We start from the raw sequence: 19812 nt of genomic DNA on the forward strand, positions 1-19812 counted from the left end.
TATTGAGTTAAAGATAAATTCACATCATGTAATGAACTACTTAGACCAAATAGTAGAGAGTGCACATAATGTAATAATGAGTTGAAAATATATAAAAACATTTTTACACCACGTAAAATTGTTTTGACTTGATGTCATAAAGAGCTGATATAATGCAGTGGAAGATTGGCGCAATGTAATTAAAGTGCGAGTTAATGCCATAAAGACTAAACATAATGTAATTGAAAGTTGACATAACGCAATAGTAGTGTGTGTAATTGTCATAAAGAGTTGACATAATGTAATGAAAGGTTGACACAATGCAATAGTAGTGTGGACTAATGTCATAAAGAGTTGACATAATATAATGGAAGGTTGACATAATGCAATAGCATTGTGGGTTAATGTCATAAAGAGTTGACATAATGTAATGGAAGGTTGACATAATGCAATAGCATTGTGGGTTAATGTCATAAAGAGTTGACATAATGTAATGTAAGGTTGACACAATGCAATAGTAGTGTGAGTAAATGTCATAAAGTGTTGACATAATGTAATGGAAGGTTGACGCAATGCAACTGTTGTGTTCTGTTATAAGGCAGTGACGGCGTTCCATACTTACAGATGTAAATCATTGATCTTGGATATTTGACCCTAACAAAATAAATTTGTAGATCCTCCAACAACAGAGGTATTCCAAGCCAGTGGTAACAAGATTTATGAAGAATCCTCACCATTCAATATCACTTGTGAAGTTGACAGCTATCCTTTTTCTGACATAAACATTCTGAACATAGATACAGGAGAAGTAAAGGCATCAGGTGGACCTTTAGAATCCCTGACATACAGCGAGTCGTCTGCTAAGTGTTATCACGCTGCAAGTTATACCTGTAACAGTAAAAACTCCTATGGATCTACTTCTTCAGCTGTACAACGAATATTCATCTTCTGTAAGTCTTCTTATATTTGTCAGATTCCTCTAGACATGTGTCATGTTTTTGAAATTCAATCATTTCTTTAATCGGAATACCAGATTTTGAACAGAAAGATAAAGATAATAAAAAATATGCCCATTGTATATCTTTGACGAAGATGGAATATTGCTAAAATATCTTATATACTTATATCTAGCAAATTTTCCATTCATTTGGAGACGCCGTTATTTGCATGTGCTGTACACCAATACAGACGCTTGAGAAGTGGGAGGGTGTATAGTCTGCCGTCCGTCCGGCTTTCCGTCCATTAATCCGTCCATCCATTTGTTACGCTTTTGGGAATCCATCTCTTATCGACAACTCCTCTTATACCACTGAATAAAAAAGAGACTTTCATAGAATATTACAAAGTGCCAATGTCCACCCTCTTTTCTACTTTTTGGTCTGACACATATTATATTTCAGGATTCCCGTAGCAAAACATTGACACTACCATATTGAGGGATACTCTTCTCTAGTCTGCATCTCTTACTAGTCCTTACTTTTTAACAAAATGGAGAGCTACTTTTTTTTCAAAAAAATGGGACACATTTTACTTATCTTGTAATTGTCATTTGCAACATTTCGTAAAACAAATTCTGATTTTACAAAAGATTTGCAAAGTTGATATTAAACAATGCAATAGTTTCTTTTTGACAATGTCTTGGAGACAAAATCATCCAACCAGCCGATTGGTACCTTTTGTGATCCGTAATTAGCAGACCATCTTTTCTATTTGCTGGGTCGATTACAGTGTAATTCTTAATAGGAAAACACTTTGGCATTGGAGGGCTCAACCTTTATCTATACTATGCTTCACATCGGTAATGGTTTATATAATATTATCAGCGACATATAATCAATTACCAAATGGTTACTTCCATTCACAAATTCACTCGATTCATCGCAGAGAGTTTGAAATAAAAGACACCACAGAGTCTGGCACATCTGTTTCATATTTGGATACTTACTTGAAAAAAGACATTATCATGACAACAAAGCTTTATGATGACTTAAACTTTTCAATCGTCAGCTTTTTTTACTTATAAAAATATATATTACGTAGCTTAGTTTGGTAATTCCATACATATCGCATGACTTAGTAGCGGATAATTTATTTTGAGAGATAGTTTTTATTCATATAGTTTCATAGACGAAAAACAAAGATTTGCCATCTACATGTAGATTTTCATCTAATCTCACCCTAATAAATAAATGCCTAAAAACCTATCTGTTTCATTAAGATTTGCACTGTCCCTAGCTGGGTCCGCCAGCTCTTGAATTTTTTCATAAAACATGTAAATAATATGAACAAAAGATCACCATGATTTGCATTGGTCTCAGCATAGAGATAAATATTATTTGATCCCTAAAAGAATAAAGATCACTTTATTTTTCTTTATTCTATTTTATGTATTACAAATATCTTTGTCTTCCTCTCCATGTTATTCTCTCTCTCTCTCTCTCTCTCTCTCTCTCTCTCTCTCTCTCTCTCTCTCTGCATTTTAACAGTGTTTATTAAGAGCAAACGTACATGAATTAGTGATATATAAAGTTGCTTATCATTTCTATTTCATTTAGGTAGACCAAGACCCTTTGATGGACAGTCAAATATCAATACCGGAATAAAGACAAATGAAGGACTCAATATATCAGCCACGTTCATAGCGTACCCTCCCCCGGTGTTATCATGGAAATTTAGAAAAAGTTTAACTGATGTAAATAAAACACTGTCTAGTGAATTCCAGATATCTTCAGTAACTTTGAATGTTTCAACAGTCCAGACAGTTTTAACCAAAGAGACGCTAAACCAAGAAGAGTTTGGATACTACACATGCAGTCACAGCGACTAACACTGCAAAACCCTCTCAAATTTCCATCATCACTTACCATGTCATTCCAGAGAGTAAGTTTACATATTACAGTACTTGATCCATTTATATAAATTTAAAACTTGCACAAAAAGCCAAAAAAGGTCGTTATAAAGATATATCAATCTATATTTTCATAATGAAAAGAAAGTGTGCACTTGCTGTTGCCTTCAACTCACCATTTAGATATATCAACGACGTATTTTCAATTAACAGTCCACCCGATATATCCCAGTGAGCAATAAAATAAAAGATGCCAGTAGGTCTGATACATCTCTGCCTTATTTTTCTGTGTAATTTAACCATACACAGAGACATAAGCGAAGCCATGGACATCGGTTTTACAATAAATCTTTAATACACAATGTCTCTTGATTAATTACTAGTTTACCACCTAGTGTAAATCAACAGTTCGGTCTACATCATATATATACTCGCACCAAATTTTACTCTGTCCCTTTGAAACTTTTAAGTCGTCTTCTTGAAAAGGAAAAGGAACGCCCTTTTTGATTCCTCGACACCAATCTAGGCTCAGAACTGTAATTGTGGATATTGCAAATCATAGGCGTTTTAACCTCCACGTTTTAGTGTAGAAAAAGCAGGTAAGTCATGACACGGTTAATTTAAACTATTATTTATCACGAAAGGGCCCATTCTTGTATTCCACCATATTTCAAGTTAAAACTTTACCTTGCATTTCCTACAAATATACATTCACTATTGCTTCCAAACTTTTTGATTACAAAAAACACTTTACATGGCCTGGATATCGAGTATCTGAAACAAAATCCTCCTTCGTGTTCATATTCTTCTTCACCTTATAACAATAGCCCTACTGGACACGTTATTACAGGTCTGACGTAAATATTGTCAAAAATGAGGACTTTAGATAGCTTATTTTAAAAGATCCAAAATATAGGGAACCCTGATCCTGCAACTGGCATCAGAATTTCATAAATATTATGGATCCTGTTGAAGATAATGCCAGGCAATGGGCCAGACACAAACATGAAGACTTTGATACTTTTTCAGAGTGAATTAAATGTATCAGATGCATATTAAAATTGCGTATTAAAAGTTTGAGGGGCAACATGAAAACCAATAATCCAGATCGAAGTAAAAAAAGAAAAGAGTAAGATATACTGCATGAACAATTTGTATTGGTCCCTATTGACAAAGCAGATGATAACATTAATTGTCTTCGTTTATAATGTTCATTATATAAATTGTATTTTAAAAGAACCTGGATTTAATTGTGCATAGACACAGATCTAGATTTGAAGTTAATATACTGAAAGGAAAAAGAAACGCAGGGTAAACGTTTGAGGTGAATTTAATTTATTTTTCTTTTAATTCTTTTCAGTTTTCCTATCTAACTTTTAAAATCATCTTTCAAAAAGATATAACCAAAATCCCATTTGATTTTGTCTAATAATTCATGAGTTATTGAAGCTCATATCAAGATACCCCCCAAAAGTGAAAATCAAAAACTCGCTTTATCTTCAAAGTCTCTCCCGCGCATCTGCCAGGGCTTTATTTCTCCTTTGCATGGAATTCATCAGAGTGTTTATCTTTCAAACCCTGGCTTTATTGGGCATAGGTAATGACGCCAAAAAATTAGTCAAACGGCGCGCGCATGCGCCAGTGAGAGGAACACTACAGTAAATTGACCGGTGTAACCGTGAATTCTGTCGCTAGTGCTCAGTGTCGCTCTTAATAGAATATATAGAGAAAAAAAGCGACTCAAATCACTGGCTTCTGCGCATGCCTGGGGATTTTAGTCGCTTCAAATCAAAGCGGTGTTCAACTGATTTTAATTCCACGGTAATAGTATCCGAGGTCATAGATTCTTATGTTTTCTTTATTTATTTTAACCTTAAAAGACAAATAAAATTTAAAAACTTTTATTGTTTTTTTTTTACTTCGTATAGAATTATTAAATGATCTTTTAAACTTCTATATTACAGAGAATAAACGGCTACACATTTAATCGGTAAATTGAACGGATACTTGTATTTACAAAAGGAGAAAAAAACATGCTACAGTCCCTCAGTTCATTCTTAATAGGTGTGAACCCCGCCGTAATTATACAGTGAAAGACACTGGTTTCAGTTGAAATAAATAAATTGGATATAATTCAATTATTCTAGAGGGATAAAGATCGTAGAAAATAATTATTTTGAATTAGTTACGAGCATCAGTGATGTGTCGCTCTTCAAAATGGCAGTTTCTTATTTTCTCAGGCCTGACTTATTGATCTTCTCTAAAACAATTATACAGTAAAATTGCACGCCGGTTTCAGTTGATAAAATGATTTAGACATAATTTCATAATTCTAGAGGAAAAAATCGTAGAAAATAATTTTGAAATACTTACAAGCGTCAGTGATAAGTGTCGCTCTTCAAAATGGCAGTTTCTTATTTTCTCAGACCTGACTCATTAATCTTCTCAAAAACAATTATACAGTAAAATTTCACGCCGGTTTCAGTTGATAAGGATGATTTAGGTACAATTTAATATATCTCGAGGTGGCATTTCAGATTCGTTTTCCGGCAAAATGCGTCTGTCTGCAGGAACCTCTAACATTAAATGAAAGTGAAAGTAGGGGAATTTCAGACTTGTCACTGGCGTTTGATAATAATACACAAAATAATTCAGCTGATTTTCTTAATAAATTACATATTTGCCAAGTTTTTTGGTAGGAAAGGTACTCCTTATCAACAAGTGTGAGGCTCAGTTAGTACATCTGCACAATTTCTTTATGCGAGTCTGCAAATTAAGGACCGTGTAATTTTTTCTGCACTACTTTCTTCTCCTACCGATTCTAAAAATAATTAGTGGGAAGTACCCAATATATCGGTATACCTACGCATTATACAGGTGAACTAGTGATACTTTGTCATATCAATTTTTTCCAAAGTCCCATTAATATTTATTTATTTATCGAGTTGCATTCCTGATATCTTTCCAAATTGATCGATTATTTTTATTGCATATGATATAAATTTAATACTAGTACCTTGTAAAAGGAGCGATGTATCGTCTGCAGCTGTTGTAGGATTTTTATTCTCTAAGCACAAGTTCTTTAGTAAAGCTTTATAATTCTGGTGAATTGTGTATCTTTGTGGACATTGTTTCCACTATAAATAAAAGGAGCAGTATTGAGACTGGACATCCTTGTGTCATTTTGCATTTCTGCCCGCCTGTTATGGCCGGTACACACGGTAAGGCTTGTTTTATAATTCTATAATGTTTCGCAGGACGTACGGCTCTCATGTCCACACGCTAAGGCAAGACTTACAATATTATAAACAACATTTACATAAATTCCATGTGTTTTTAGCCAAAAACATTCTGCTATATTACATGTATACTGACACGCAAAAGAAACGCAACACCCTACTTTAGGGGAAAATAATTATGTAAGGTAAAGAATTTTGTATCTTATAATTATGGATATCTTCAATTTGGTAAACATCGGTAATTTAACGGTCGAACGATTTTCATACCATAACCGGAAGTCAAGTATGAGGAGTCTGCTTAACAGAAATCAAAAATTGCATGTTTAACAAAACATTTGGCAATATCATGGAGTTTTACTGTTCATCATAAGTACTGCAGCAATATTTCAAAAAATAAACTCTCCTTTCGTTTCCCGTAACGATGCTAAGGCTTCTTGAAAATGGCTTAAGTACGCATTTCCATTGCTCTAGCTGGAAAATTTCAATGAAAAGGTGAAGGAGAGTTGCTGATGAAAAAATTCACTATATAACCCCTCAACATGGTCTCACGTATCACATGCATTAAGGACAGTCCTTGTACCGAAAGTCCAAGGGTGGCTACACTGCTCTAAGTTAGAGAAAATTCGACCTAATCATCTGAAAAACGGACATTTAAAAATGGCAAAGAATAATTCCTTCGCTCAGATCTCGATATTGATGAATTTATTGTATCGTAGAAATTAAGCTGCAATTGTTGTTTAGGGCAGTCTTGCACGTTTTACTTGAATGGCTGGGAGGGGGGTGTTTTAACAGTCATATGTTACTTAGTAAAGTAAAAAGATAAACATTTAACATTATTTTCAAATCTCTGGTGTTCTGAAAAGTGAGTTTAGCCTTACTGTATTCATTTTTGAAAATCATAAGATGAAAAAATCAAACATTTGTAGATTACTGCTTGTTGCGTTTCTTTTGCGTTCCAGTATAAAAGGAATAATATATTACTAGCTAGGAATTTGAAATATTTTTTCCGACCATTGCATCCACACTTCTTAAGAAAGAAGAGAAGGTTAACTGAAGTATTTGCAGATAGTTTTATTATCTTACTCGAGTATATGCTTTGTGTTTTGTTCAATATACCAAACGAGTATGGTTTTATAAAAGTACTAGTAGATTGAAATTTGTGTAAATGGTTTTCATTGGTCAAAAAAAGCCAGCTTAGTCTTGCAGTGCTCTATTATGAATAGAGAAAGCAATGCTCTATTTACTAATACAAGTCTTAACTTACCTTTTACTTTCAACCAATGAAATGCAATGGCATTAGGGGACATCCTATTTTTATCATTACTAAAAAGCACATGGTAAATAATAATGGACGACTTTACAAGTAAAGACATTGAAAAACTCGTGGTTTTATGGGAAGGGAAATAGGACTTGTAGAATATATCAAGCATTGAAAAGTACGATGATAGACACTGCTATCAGAGCCTCATCCTCCATATTTATTATTTTGACAGAGAGAGAATTATGGCGGTGAAAACATAAGCGTGAGTACAAGAAAGTATTATATTTACAAAAGTATTATAATACTTGTATTATACAACAAATCTCATCGTGTATACTGGCCTTAAGGCTCCAAAAACGTGTATTAAGGGTGTACACACGGTAAGGTTAAGGCCGGTACACACGGTAGTCATGAAATTTAAGTTCTAGCCTTACCGTGTGTACACCCTGAATACACGTTTTTTCGAGCCTTACAAGTCTGACTTAAGAATAGAACACTGCTCTATTTCCTAATACAAGACTTAGCTGACTTTTAATTCTTGACCAATGAAAACCATTTACCCAAAGTTCACTCTATTTTCATAAAACCATACACGTTGGTATATTAAAGAAAACACAGAGTATATTCGAGTAAGATAATGAAAATATCTACAAAAACTTCAGTTAACCTCCTCCTCCTTGTTAAGAAGTTTGGATGCACTGGTCAGTAAAACTATTTCAAAGTCCTAGCTAGTAATCTATTATTTTGTTTAATAATGCGCACTGTTTATAGTTAAAAACGCATGGCATTTATGTAAATGCTGTTTATAGTATTGTAAGTCTTGCCTTAGCGTGTAGACTTGAGAGCCGTACGTCCTGCAAAATGTACGGTTTTAGACTTATAAGGCAAGCCTTACCGTGTGTACCGGCCCTTAGAACTTAAGTTTCATGACTTATAAGGCAAACATTACCGTGTGTACCAGCCCTAACACTTTTTTTGAACTTCTGCTGACATTTTACATAGCAATTCCCTATACATGTACGAACTGAAGAGTTCTTTTATATAAATATGATGCATTCCAGTAAATTGCGTTATTTTATTTTGAATCTGTTTTCATCTAAAAATTGACGCTTTCTAAATATGCTGCATCTGAATGTTGCACACTAGAACCATAAGAAGGAAAATGGGCGACCGGTGAAGCAGGTGTGCAGCAGTCTACAATTGCAAGAGGATTTGATGTTACGCACAGCACCATATCTAACCTATAAAACATAAATCATAAACTCCACCTTGATTGTGAACAACCCCTGACTGTAGACTCCACCTTGACTATGAACTACCACCTGGCTGTAGACTTCACCTTGACTGTGAACTACCCCTGACTGTTAACTCCACCTTAACTATTAACTACCACCTGACTGTAGACTCCACCTTGACTGTGAACGACTACTGACTGTAGATTCCACTTTGACTATGAACTACCACCAGGCTGTAAACTCCACCTTGACTATGAACGACCACCTGACTGTAGACTCCACCTTGACTGTAAACTACCCCTGACTGTAGACTTCTTCTTGACTATGAACTTCCCCCAAACTGTAGACTCCACCATGCCTATGAACAACCCCCTGACTGTAGACTCCACCTTGACTGTGAATTACCCCTGACTGTAGACTCCACCTTGCCTCTGAACAACCCCCTAACTGTAGACTCCCCCTTTGCCTATGAACTACCCCCTGATCGTAGACTCCACCTTGACTGTGAACTACATCTGACTGTAGACTCCACCTTGACTATGAATACCCCTGACTGTGGACTCCACCTTGACTATGAACAACCCCTAAAACTTTACACTTCCCTCGATCGTTAACTACCCCTTGACTGTGAACTACCCACTGACTGTACATCCATCTTGACTGTGATCTACCCATTGACTGTGAACTACCCCCTGACTATAGACTCCATCTTGACTGTGAATTACCCCTGACTGCAGACTCTACCTTGACTATGAAGTACCCCCTGACTGTGAGGGGTCTTTTTCGTGCCAACACCTATAGACTCCACCTTGCCTCTGAACTACCCTCTTACTCTAGATTCCCATTTCCTATGAACTACCCCCTGACTGTACATTCCCCCTTGCCTATACTCAGCAATTTAGAATATCCATTAACTGAAAAATAAAACTTAAAATGTTGCCCAAAAGCAAGAAAAATGGTATCACTAGGATCATCAAAATAATTGGTTTAGTATCTGTCTGTTCCCAGTTTATCATGAAACTATTAACAATAAAATATCTTTTACATGTATTTCATATTCTATTCATACCTCTCACACTGGCCTATCTTGGCCTTTGAAGAAAATTAAAAAGGTATTTTTTTCTCTGGGGATCCGGGTTAGAATAGGTCCTCACTACTCCCTTGCTTGTCGTAAAAGGCGACTAAATGGGGCGGTCCTTCGGATGAGACCGTATAAACCGAGGCCCCGTATCACAGCAGGTGTGGCACGATAAAGATCCCTCCCTGCTCAAAGGCCGTAAGTGCCGAGCATAGGCCTAAATTTGCAGCCCTTCACCGGCAATGGTGACGTCTCTTTATCAGTGAAATATTCTGGAGAGGGACGTTAAACAGTATATAATCAATCAATCTCTTTTTTATTCATCTATTATATATAAGTCAACCTATCATTAAAACTATGAAAGTTCTTTTTGTGTAATAAAAAATGTTCTGATACAGTTCTCTTATTCTATAAACCTTTCAAATACATGTATATTATTTTCCCCGCCTTTGCAAAAGCGGGGGGACATTAAATCTCATTCGTCTGTCCTTCTGTTAATCTGTAGTTCTATACATCACAAAAAACTTTAGATTTGGTCATGATAGTAAAATTCTCAGTCAACCTTGGTCTTTCAGTAAGGCGGGTATTATTGATGTTACCTAATTAGCGTCTAAAACTTACACAACTTTTCATTCACGGTTAAAATATAGATTTCAGCAAACATCAACAAGTTTAGAGATAATCCAATGATAGTGTGTTGTATGGCAAAGAGGTAGGGCTTAGTTACATTTGGTGACGTGCCATGCCCTGGAACTGCTAAGTGAGAGGCCTGCCAGTGATGAGCATGGGCTGGGGTGTTTAAACCAAAGACCTTTAAGAAGGGAGGAATGTGGCAGTCAGCCCAGTTCGATCGCCAGTGGCAGGATAGCTCAGTTGGTTTTTTGGGCGCCTGACCGGAGATTCTGGGGGGCACGGTTTGAATCCAAGTCTGGTCTGCATCGTTTTTCTCCTCTTCCATTCAAAGGGAAAAAATCCGAAGGGGACATATGATCATTAGAGAGAAATTTCTCCTACTCTCAGCATTATGCCCTAGCAATACTCATTTTCTTATATTTGTATTGTATTCACTTTTTTATAGAATAATGTTTAGCAAAAAAAATAATAAATGTTAGTACAGTGGGAAAGAAAGTATTTTAAGAGAAATTTTATTTGATCAAGCCATTCAATTGAATGTCAGGCTAAAATTTCTCGAATATCTTAAACAATTGTCAATCTGTCATTGAACACTTACAACATGTGTACAAACTAATGAATTATTTGGATTTTATAGTAATTTAAAATGGATTTCAAATTTGATTTAAGGTGGTAAAAAATAGATAGGTCAATTTTTCCCAAATTCAAATTTTCTTGTAAATTGATCTTTTGCTCTAGGATACAAAATCTCTTCTTTATACGATCTGAAAGAAATTCAAACACACATTTTGTCCACATAGCTTGAAATATGGCCTATTAGACACCTGTAAGAAAATTGTGAAATCAGACATTCAACTTTTTTCAACATTATCAATTAATTATTTGAAAACTTGCATGATGCTGTTTATAAAAACAACATTTGTAACACTGGTTCTTGAATTCAATAAGTTATAGTGATACTGGTAAATTTGAATAAGATATTATGGAAAAATAGAACATACATAGTGTCAGAATTGAAAATAATTCACGAGTAACTATGCTACACATAAAGTTATCTCATGAGAAATTGTATAATCAATTTTTACAAAAAATCAACAGAATGAATCCAATGGGTCCCAGAATAAATTATGTCAAAATAAGGATAATTGAACTGGTAGTTTCAGATATTTCATCACAATATTTTATTTTTCACTTTTATAATTATCTTAACCTCTTGATATATGACCTTGATCTTTACAGTACATTAAACATCTAATATATTTGTCATAATATCAGCCCTCTAGTATATATGGAACATAAGTTACACTGCATTTCGTAACAGATTTACAAATGCATGTACTGCATTTAAACAGCATTAAGTCATTCCAAAATGTAAGCTACCAAGTGACCAATATATAGAAATCTCTGATTTTTCCCCCATAAAATATGATGTCAATTTTTGCTTAAGTAGCAGCATAAAATATCTACCAAATTAAGCAATTTTGTCTTCAAATACTGGGCAAGTTCCTTTAACTGAGAGTTGTCTTACAAGTAGCTTGTCTAGCATTGTAGTGCGTATGCAATATGATTCTTTTTTCACTGTACTATCTGGTTTCATCTTTTTGTATCTTTTTGTATGATATATAATTATTGTGTATGGACTCTAGACACTGATAGATGTCTCCAGTTTAAAATCTAAGTTTAATATCACTGTAATGAAAATGAACTGTCTATCCCATCCTTAACAATATTTCAATGACATTGCATCTTACTGAACGGCGCATCGATTTACCAGAATGGTGACCCGACTGGACTTCTGTAGACTTTCTATCAAAACTAAAATGCATCTATACATGTAAAATAGAATTATTTAATTTTGCATTTAGATACAAATGTATTTATATTGTTGAATATTCAGAATAATGGCTATTGAAATAAATTATGTTAAATGTGTTTTATGTTTATGACACACATTCAAATTATTGTACCAAAAAAACGTACATTATTCATTACATCTAAGCAAATTATTTCAAAATATATAAGTTTACCAATCCGAAAATTTCACAAAGTTATATTCTTTTTGAGTAAATCAGGCACGTAGGCTTGCTCCCCCTACTATTTTCCAGACATAACTTTTTACAATTTGAAAATGTTCATTGAAAGGTCGGTTGCCCCCCCCCCCCCCCCCCCACTTTCAAAAGACAATGAAACATCACTATAAATAATTATTTTATTACTTATTATAAATTAAGTCCATTTGGGTCTCCATTTAGGTCCATTTGGGTAAATCGACATATCTTACTGAATGTAACCTATCATGGATCATCATTGAACAAATGATGAACCAATGTGAACAGAACCTTAATTCTAACCAAAAACTACTTGTATGATGAAAACTGATTGAAAACTGCTCAATCTTAAATTTATAACAGAGAATATTAATACCTTAACATTCATAGAGACAATCCATATAAGTCTTTGTTTACAAGAAAAGGGAAAGACTTTTCAGCACTTTAAAACCACAACAAGAAACATATTTTGACGCAAGCGTCAAAAATCGGCCGCAAACCAATTAATTATTCCATTGATAAAGTAATTAGAAAATGAAATTTGCGTGACCTGTTTTTAAAATTTCTTATATCTAACGTTATCTATTTAAATATCCTCATGACATGAAACACTTGCATGCCACATTGCCGATTCTCTTCATGCATAATGCATAATGCATGTACAATATTATATTATATGTATAAGCAAACAGTCTATAGACCTCTGCGTCTCTGCACTCAGTTTGGTACATAAATTGTAAACGAACTGCTCTGGTGGAAGTTTCATGTTTAAGTAGTTTTTACATAAAAGTACAGAACTAAAATTTAAACTACATGTAAGCTTTAGTTTTACTTAAATAAAAACGCAACAAATATGAAATATGTGGCGCTCCTCGCTCTTTCTTAGAAGATATTGACTTCCCCCAACTCCCTCTAGATCCACCACTACATTTCTTTCCAAATATTTTCCCACTCCTTGGACTGTAAATTCTGAGTAAAGAAATGTGTGATTAACATTTCAAATTTCAATGTGATGCATACTTCATGTAAATGTACACTGCCTAAATGTATGACAATAAATCTAACTTACACTTATCTAATGTATATTTTTGTATTTTTTGAACACCTAGTTTTAAGGCTCAAGAGAGCTTTTCTGATCACATTTTGTCCGTCCGTCTAAACTTGTCACATTTTCAACTTCTTCTCAAGAACCTCCGATGCAATTTTAACCAAGCCTAGTACAAAGCTAGCCTCCTTGGGTGAAGGGGAGTTTATATTAGTAAAATGAAATGCCAAGTTCCCTCCGAATGGGAGATAATCAAGAAGAGACAAAAATAGGGTGTGGTCTTGAAAAAAATTTCTTTGTAAGAACCACTGGGCCAGAAAGTAAAAACTTATGTGGAAGCGATGTTTACTACCCATTCTTTTGATGAAACGCCATACTGTTTATAGTTTCTATGCCTCCCGGTGAGGGCGCTGCGAAAATCGGAAGATGATTTTTCATTCGGAACTAGAATGTTTGAAACAACAGAAAAACTCTAGAGGTCCCCCGAAAGAGTCAGCGGTCCCTCTCTTATACGTCTCTGTTTGAAGTAATACTCGTCGGAGGTGCAAGTGGCGAGACCATAATTTAACCTTATTTGTGTCTTGCATTACACGTATCGGCAAAACAAACGATAATTATTCTAATTTATCTTGTTAAAATACTGTCTTACTTACTTACTTACAATAGTCTGAATAGATCGGTTTTGATTGCGAGTTTACTTATCATAATTTGTTCTCTCAAGTTCAAACAGCTGATTAAGTTGGATGCTGATCTCGATGTTTAAAACATTAAACAGTTTAAGGTACGCTTCTGATGTCGCTTTGTTCTCAAAAATAGGTTTTTTTAGCCTATAAATAAATATCTTATTAAATTAGTCATATATTTCCCTTCTTCTTATGTAATTTATGAGAAGAAGATGCACATGAAAGCCCACATGCCGATCGCGATGCAACAGCGTCGAATGGCTAAACACTTATTTTTCAAGAATTTGCCGAAAATATTCATAAAACCAGAATTCTTTAACAGTCTTGGAACTTTAAAAGTTTCAATTTTACTTCATTTTAAACACAAATTGTGTCTATTTTAGGTCTAATCATACGAGTGCCGAATTGCAAGGCTACCGCTTTGGAATTCTATTTTTAGAGCGACTCTGAGCGACACTTATATCAGGACACTGAACCAGGAGCATACGGCAGGTGTGACTGGTCGGCAGGAAATGCTCATTCCTCCATGGAACATTATCCCATCTTTGATGTTTTGGAGGTCCTTGTTTGCTCTGCTTCTATTTTGTATTGTTTTATGGACTTTGATCTTGAATACTATTCAATATTTCCATATATGCTCATAAGTCCACAAAACAATATTATTGTTTGGTCTACTATAAACGCAGTTGGAATTCCAATAGGTTGTTGGTAAACCTGGTTTAAAAAAACAACATAGATATTGTCAATCAGAAACTCAATTTGCAAGAATCTTTTTTCTGTCACATTCAGAGTACCTGTGGTACAATCAGAATGTTTTAACAAAATAAGACTTGCAGATAACCAATGACAACTTAAGTAACTTCTTACTTCGCGACTTTGGAGAAGACGCTCTAACCACTGTGCCACGCGAGCGACGACATTGATATTGAATACTGTTCGTTATCTCCTTATCCTTCACGAATTATTCCCCCGATGAAATGTGAGAAAATAACTAGGGTTCAACCACAAAATCAATCTCCCCCGCTCCTTTTTTCCTCAAATCATAAATATTTTGAGCCAACGAAAATCAATGATTTTACAGTAATTTGATTTTTTAAATTGATAAACTGATTTATTATAAAGATGATTCTTAATATACGTGTATAAACCATTCTTCTTTTATAAGGAAAACCAAACCCTCCATACAATATATCCATTAATTGTGAAGTTTCTCGAGGAACTGCAATAGTAAACTGGACACCAGGTTTTGATGGAGGAGCAGAACAAACATTCATTGTGTCATACAGAACCAGTGATGGCGATCAACAATTAAGTGTAAAGTTCAGACAACCGAACGCTATAATTACTGGCTTGAAAGATGGTACTCTCTACTACTTCAAAGTTATTGCAATCAACACAAATGGTAAAACATTGTCTGAAGAAGAGGAGTCTTGCAAAACACAAGGTACTTGGTTAATTGTGGTACATGTACTTATTGTTCCTGAGTCAAAAACCTAGGCGAGCAAATAATTTGGAAACAAAAAAAAATGCTCAAGGATAACTAGCGATTTACGTTGTGTGAGTAAAATAAATCCGAAGAAGTCACATTTCAATATGAATTATAGTAATATACTGGTACTACAACTTTATATTTTTGAATGTTTTCAAATCTAAAATTAGCTTTTAAAAAGTGGTTAAGAACGTTTCTTTATACTATTCCGAAACATCCTATTCATCAGGCCGAAAAGGCCTGAGTAAACTAAAATGAATTGTAAATGATTTATTATTAATATATTATTAGCTGAATTTTATTTTTACTAAATTATTGTTTGAAGCTCGAAAAATCATAGTTTATATTTTAAGACAGATCCCTTGTGTAATTATTTTTACGAAGCAAGTATATCAACAGTCTCGTTTAAAGTTCTATGGTCTATACAATGAACTTGTCAGAAAATACATATTATCATTTAGTAAAATCCTGACTGACATTTTTCTTGCTAATTGTAAGTCCATTATTTATACACTGACTTGACGACGGATTTTTCCGACATATCCCGATCATGACAAGAAGAACATTGTGGGTGTGACCGGTCCACCCTTGGTAGGGAATGCTCACTCCTCAATGGCACCTGATCCCACCTCTGATGTTTCGGGGGTCCCTGTTTGCTCTGTTCTTATAATTTTTTTATTGTTTTATGGGCAATGGATCTTGAATAGTGTTTGTTATATCCATATGTTTCATAATCTCCTTTATCAACTTTACTCTTTGAGTTCAAAATGCGATATTTCTTAATTTTTGCCTGGAAGTCCGTAAGGTATGACCTTTTTCTGAATAAAATTATAATACTTTGATACGATGTGCTCTAGGTAATATTGTTTCCCAACCTATGTTAATTTGTCCGTGAAATCCTGACTTACGATTGGTTGAAGTCTGTCATGTGGAGGTGGATTACTTAAACCCGGTCTGTTGTAAATCTATACCCGGTGTATGTATTTTTTTTACGAACACAAATGTCATAATAGGCACAGTATAAGCGTGATGAAGCATGTAGCAGAGAAACACATTTTAAGGTAAACAACAAATAATACGTAAATGTTTCATCGTGGGGTAAATTCGTTACATAGTCTTTAAGTGACGGGGTATAAGATAATTCCTGGTTAGTAAATTTAATACCTGACTCCATCACGAAAACACGGAGTACAATCTATGGAATATGACAAGTATTTTAACTTATACTTACGGTATCAAGCGTTAAACACTAATAAAATGTATATTCTCTTTTCATAGAAGTCGTCATTATCAAAGAATCAAATATAGGAGGAATAATAGGTGGCACGTTGGGGGGTGTTGTATTGATAATACTTATCGTCTTGATATTTCTCAACAGAAAATATCAGATAAAATGTCATGGTAAGTATGTGTGTTCTTATGTATTTATTTTAATTCTCAATTGTCAAGGGGTTATAGAATTATTATAATTTTAATTTCAGAAAGAATGCCAAACTCAAGGTAAGAACATTTACTTTTTTTAAACAGATGTTTTCTACACTAAAAATACGCTTTAAGGAGTAATTCTTCTTATATTATTTCGAAATGCCTAATACTAACAAGAACTATTCAATAAAGGTTGATAATCAAAGCCTTTGAAATTTTCTAATGAAAAACACATTATTCTAGCTGATAGAATTTAAAGAACAACAAAAATTTACTGTATTGGCGGAACTGTCATGGCTTTTATTACAAATTACATTCACAGATAACATGCAACTGGCATGTTCATTCAAACATCAGCAACATGCAACTGGCATGTTCATAACCTATGCGCCGATCTTACAACTGGTAAGCATTTTGGCAGCATAGCATTCACAAATATCAAACAAACCATATCATAGCTGGGGGACCTGGAGATAACAGTATCACCCTCAGCAAATGGTTACTTGTCAAAATTGCGCTAACACGAAAAGATCAGGATTATCACATTCACAAAGCATAGTCCATAGCTTTCTTCATCAGCGTATAAGCCACGACGATTACTGAAAATGTCACATAACACTACAGTCAGGATTATCACATTCACACAGCAAATAGAAGTCCATAACTTTCTTCATCTGACAGTGTATAAGCCACGACGATTTCTGAAATTGTAACTTAACAGTCAGGATTATCACATTCTCACAGCAAAGTCCATGATGGCCTTCTTCATAGGTGTACATGTACAAGTCATGACGATTTCTGAAATTGAAAGAAAACACACAGCAGAAAAAGGAGCAGAAAGAATTCATTGAATAGTAAATACATTTAAATACTAGTATTCAGACCAACCCTAGTATTTAAGGGAGGGAAGGGAGGGGATTTCGTCTGCACTGAACAAGATGGGAAGTTGAAAAGACCAAGCACATGCGCATCAAAGCTCAAGTATTATTGACCCTAGAACCGTAACGATAGAACCGCATAATTCCGGAAAACGGTTTGCACTTTGTAGCTATTTATAATCTCAAAAAACAAAGCCATAAACGGCCTTCTCAATAACTGTATTTATCTTTTAGGGATAAATCTGATTATTTCGAAATGCCTAATACTAACAAGAACTATTCAATAAAGGTTGATAATCAAAGCCTTTGAAATTTTCTAATGAAAAACACATTATTCTAGCTGATAGAATTTAAAGAACAACAAAAATTTACTGTATTGGCGGAACTGTCATGGCTTTTATTACAAATTACATTCACAGATAACATGCAACTGGCATGTTCATTCAAACATCAGCAACATGCAACTGGCATGTTCATAACCTATGCGCCGATCTTACAACTGGTAAGCATTTTGGCAGCATAGCATTCACAAATATCAAACAAACCATATCATAGCTGGGGGACCTGGAGATAACAGTATCACCCTCAGCAAATGGTTACTTGTCAAAATTGCGCCAATTGAATTTCAAACATAATGAAATCCAACCGCCATCAAAGCGGCCGAATTTTGACAAGTCAATATCATTCACAAATTACACATATACACAAACACATTTTTTTTTTTCATCATCTTCATAAAGCCACAACAGTTCCAAATCCCAAAATTCGTAGACTCATCACTTTGATGGCCAAACAATGCCATTACATTACCAGAGCAGAAAAGCAGCCAACATTGTTCATGACATGATCACAATGGCAATGATGTAACCGTCATTAATAATGCTATTATTTACATCTAAAATGTAACAACTCAAGTCCGAGATAATGCATCTAACACCCATCTTACCTTTTTTTTTTTTTTTTTTTTTTTTTTGTTCAGATGCCTGGCAAATACATATGAGTAGCACCCCAATTTTAAAAGAGAGTGTTTTGAAAGTTTCTATTTCAATACCTAAAAATCTCAATTCTTGTACAATCAAAATACTTCAAATCTGGTGTGCTGATTAAGATGTTCACGTACCTAACCATTGATATGGCAAAATAAATGGTCATCCTGTTAATTGTAAGAAAGTTTCCTATAAACTAAAACACACAGTCAACTCCAAGTCTGATATGCTGATAGTGATAACTATAAACTAAACCTTTCCATTCTGATCTGTTTTAGAAAGACACAACTTCAATCTGATATTTTCATAACTTACTGTAGATTTAAAACTTCAGAAAGATGAAGTGCATTTCTTAGACTCTCATTTGATTTGATCAAAAATTGCAGTGGCAAATGTAGACCGATAATAATGGTAAATTATGCTCGTACATGTGTTTTTTGAATGTGTTCCCATTGATAAAACAATAAAACTTTTTAGTAAAAGAAGGCATGTTAAAGGACCTCTGATGTCATTTGAACATTTAAATCTTCTTAAACCTGTCAGAATTTTTACACAATGAAGGAGTTGACTGGATGATCTACTGGAGGTGGCCAAAATGAAGGCAAGTAAAATCGTAATCTAAAGTCATGAAAACAACTATGGCTTTGACATATGCAATTTTTGTGAAGTTCAAAAAGCTAACTTCAATCAAATGATTGAATTGCATGCACAGTCCTCCAAAAGGTTCCAAAATTAAATAAGTACTTGATAAGGATAACATTAAATCTACCCAAGGTGCCAGCTGCCTGAATCTGTTCCACTGGAATTGAGAAATTGAATCTGCTATCTCACTTATACTGCTTAAATGAACTGCTTTAAACTGAATAGTAAACTTCAAAGAAAACAATACTAATGTTCTCATGAAAATCTTAACCCATTTAATCTTAAATGTTTTCCTATTTAAGATTTCAATCAAAGCTATTACAGTATTATGTCAACATGCAAT

At 34.3% G+C, this 19812-nt stretch overlaps 2 protein-coding genes and 1 long non-coding RNA gene across 3 annotated transcripts in view; 2 read left to right on the forward strand and 1 right to left on the reverse strand.

The window, feature by feature from the left end:
- Nucleotides 1-15351, forward strand: part of LOC134270527 (B-cell receptor CD22-like) — a 55045-nt gene extending 39694 nt beyond the window's left edge. The window contains 3 exon segments of the mRNA XM_062752759.1: nucleotides 654-929; nucleotides 2535-2859; nucleotides 15215-15351. Of these exon segments, the coding sequence (XP_062608743.1) occupies nucleotides 654-929; nucleotides 2535-2806 (548 nt within the window). The 3' untranslated portion in view covers nucleotides 2807-2859; nucleotides 15215-15351.
- LOC134270506 (uncharacterized) overlaps nucleotides 10468-19812 on the forward strand; it is a 43203-nt gene continuing 33858 nt past the window's right edge. Inside the window, exons 1-4 of the mRNA XM_062752730.1 lie at nucleotides 10468-10516; nucleotides 15215-15493; nucleotides 16817-16939; nucleotides 17020-17038. Of these exons, the coding sequence (XP_062608714.1) occupies nucleotides 10468-10516; nucleotides 15215-15493; nucleotides 16817-16939; nucleotides 17020-17038 (470 nt within the window). The remainder of the gene's footprint in view (nucleotides 10517-15214; nucleotides 15494-16816; nucleotides 16940-17019; nucleotides 17039-19812) is intronic.
- LOC134270491 (uncharacterized) lies at nucleotides 17243-18120 on the reverse strand. Its single transcript, XR_009992833.1, has 2 exons — nucleotides 17852-18120; nucleotides 17243-17761 (listed from the first exon to the last, which is right to left on the reverse strand). It is a non-coding gene; the product is annotated as an uncharacterized LOC134270491 (long non-coding RNA).

The sequence above is a fragment of the Saccostrea cucullata genome, unplaced genomic scaffold (assembly GCF_032062105.1).
Source record: "Saccostrea cucullata isolate Sc308-1 unplaced genomic scaffold, CSIRO_AGI_Scuc_v1 ctg2591, whole genome shotgun sequence".
Taxonomy (NCBI): Eukaryota; Metazoa; Mollusca; class Bivalvia; order Ostreida; family Ostreidae; genus Saccostrea; species Saccostrea cuccullata.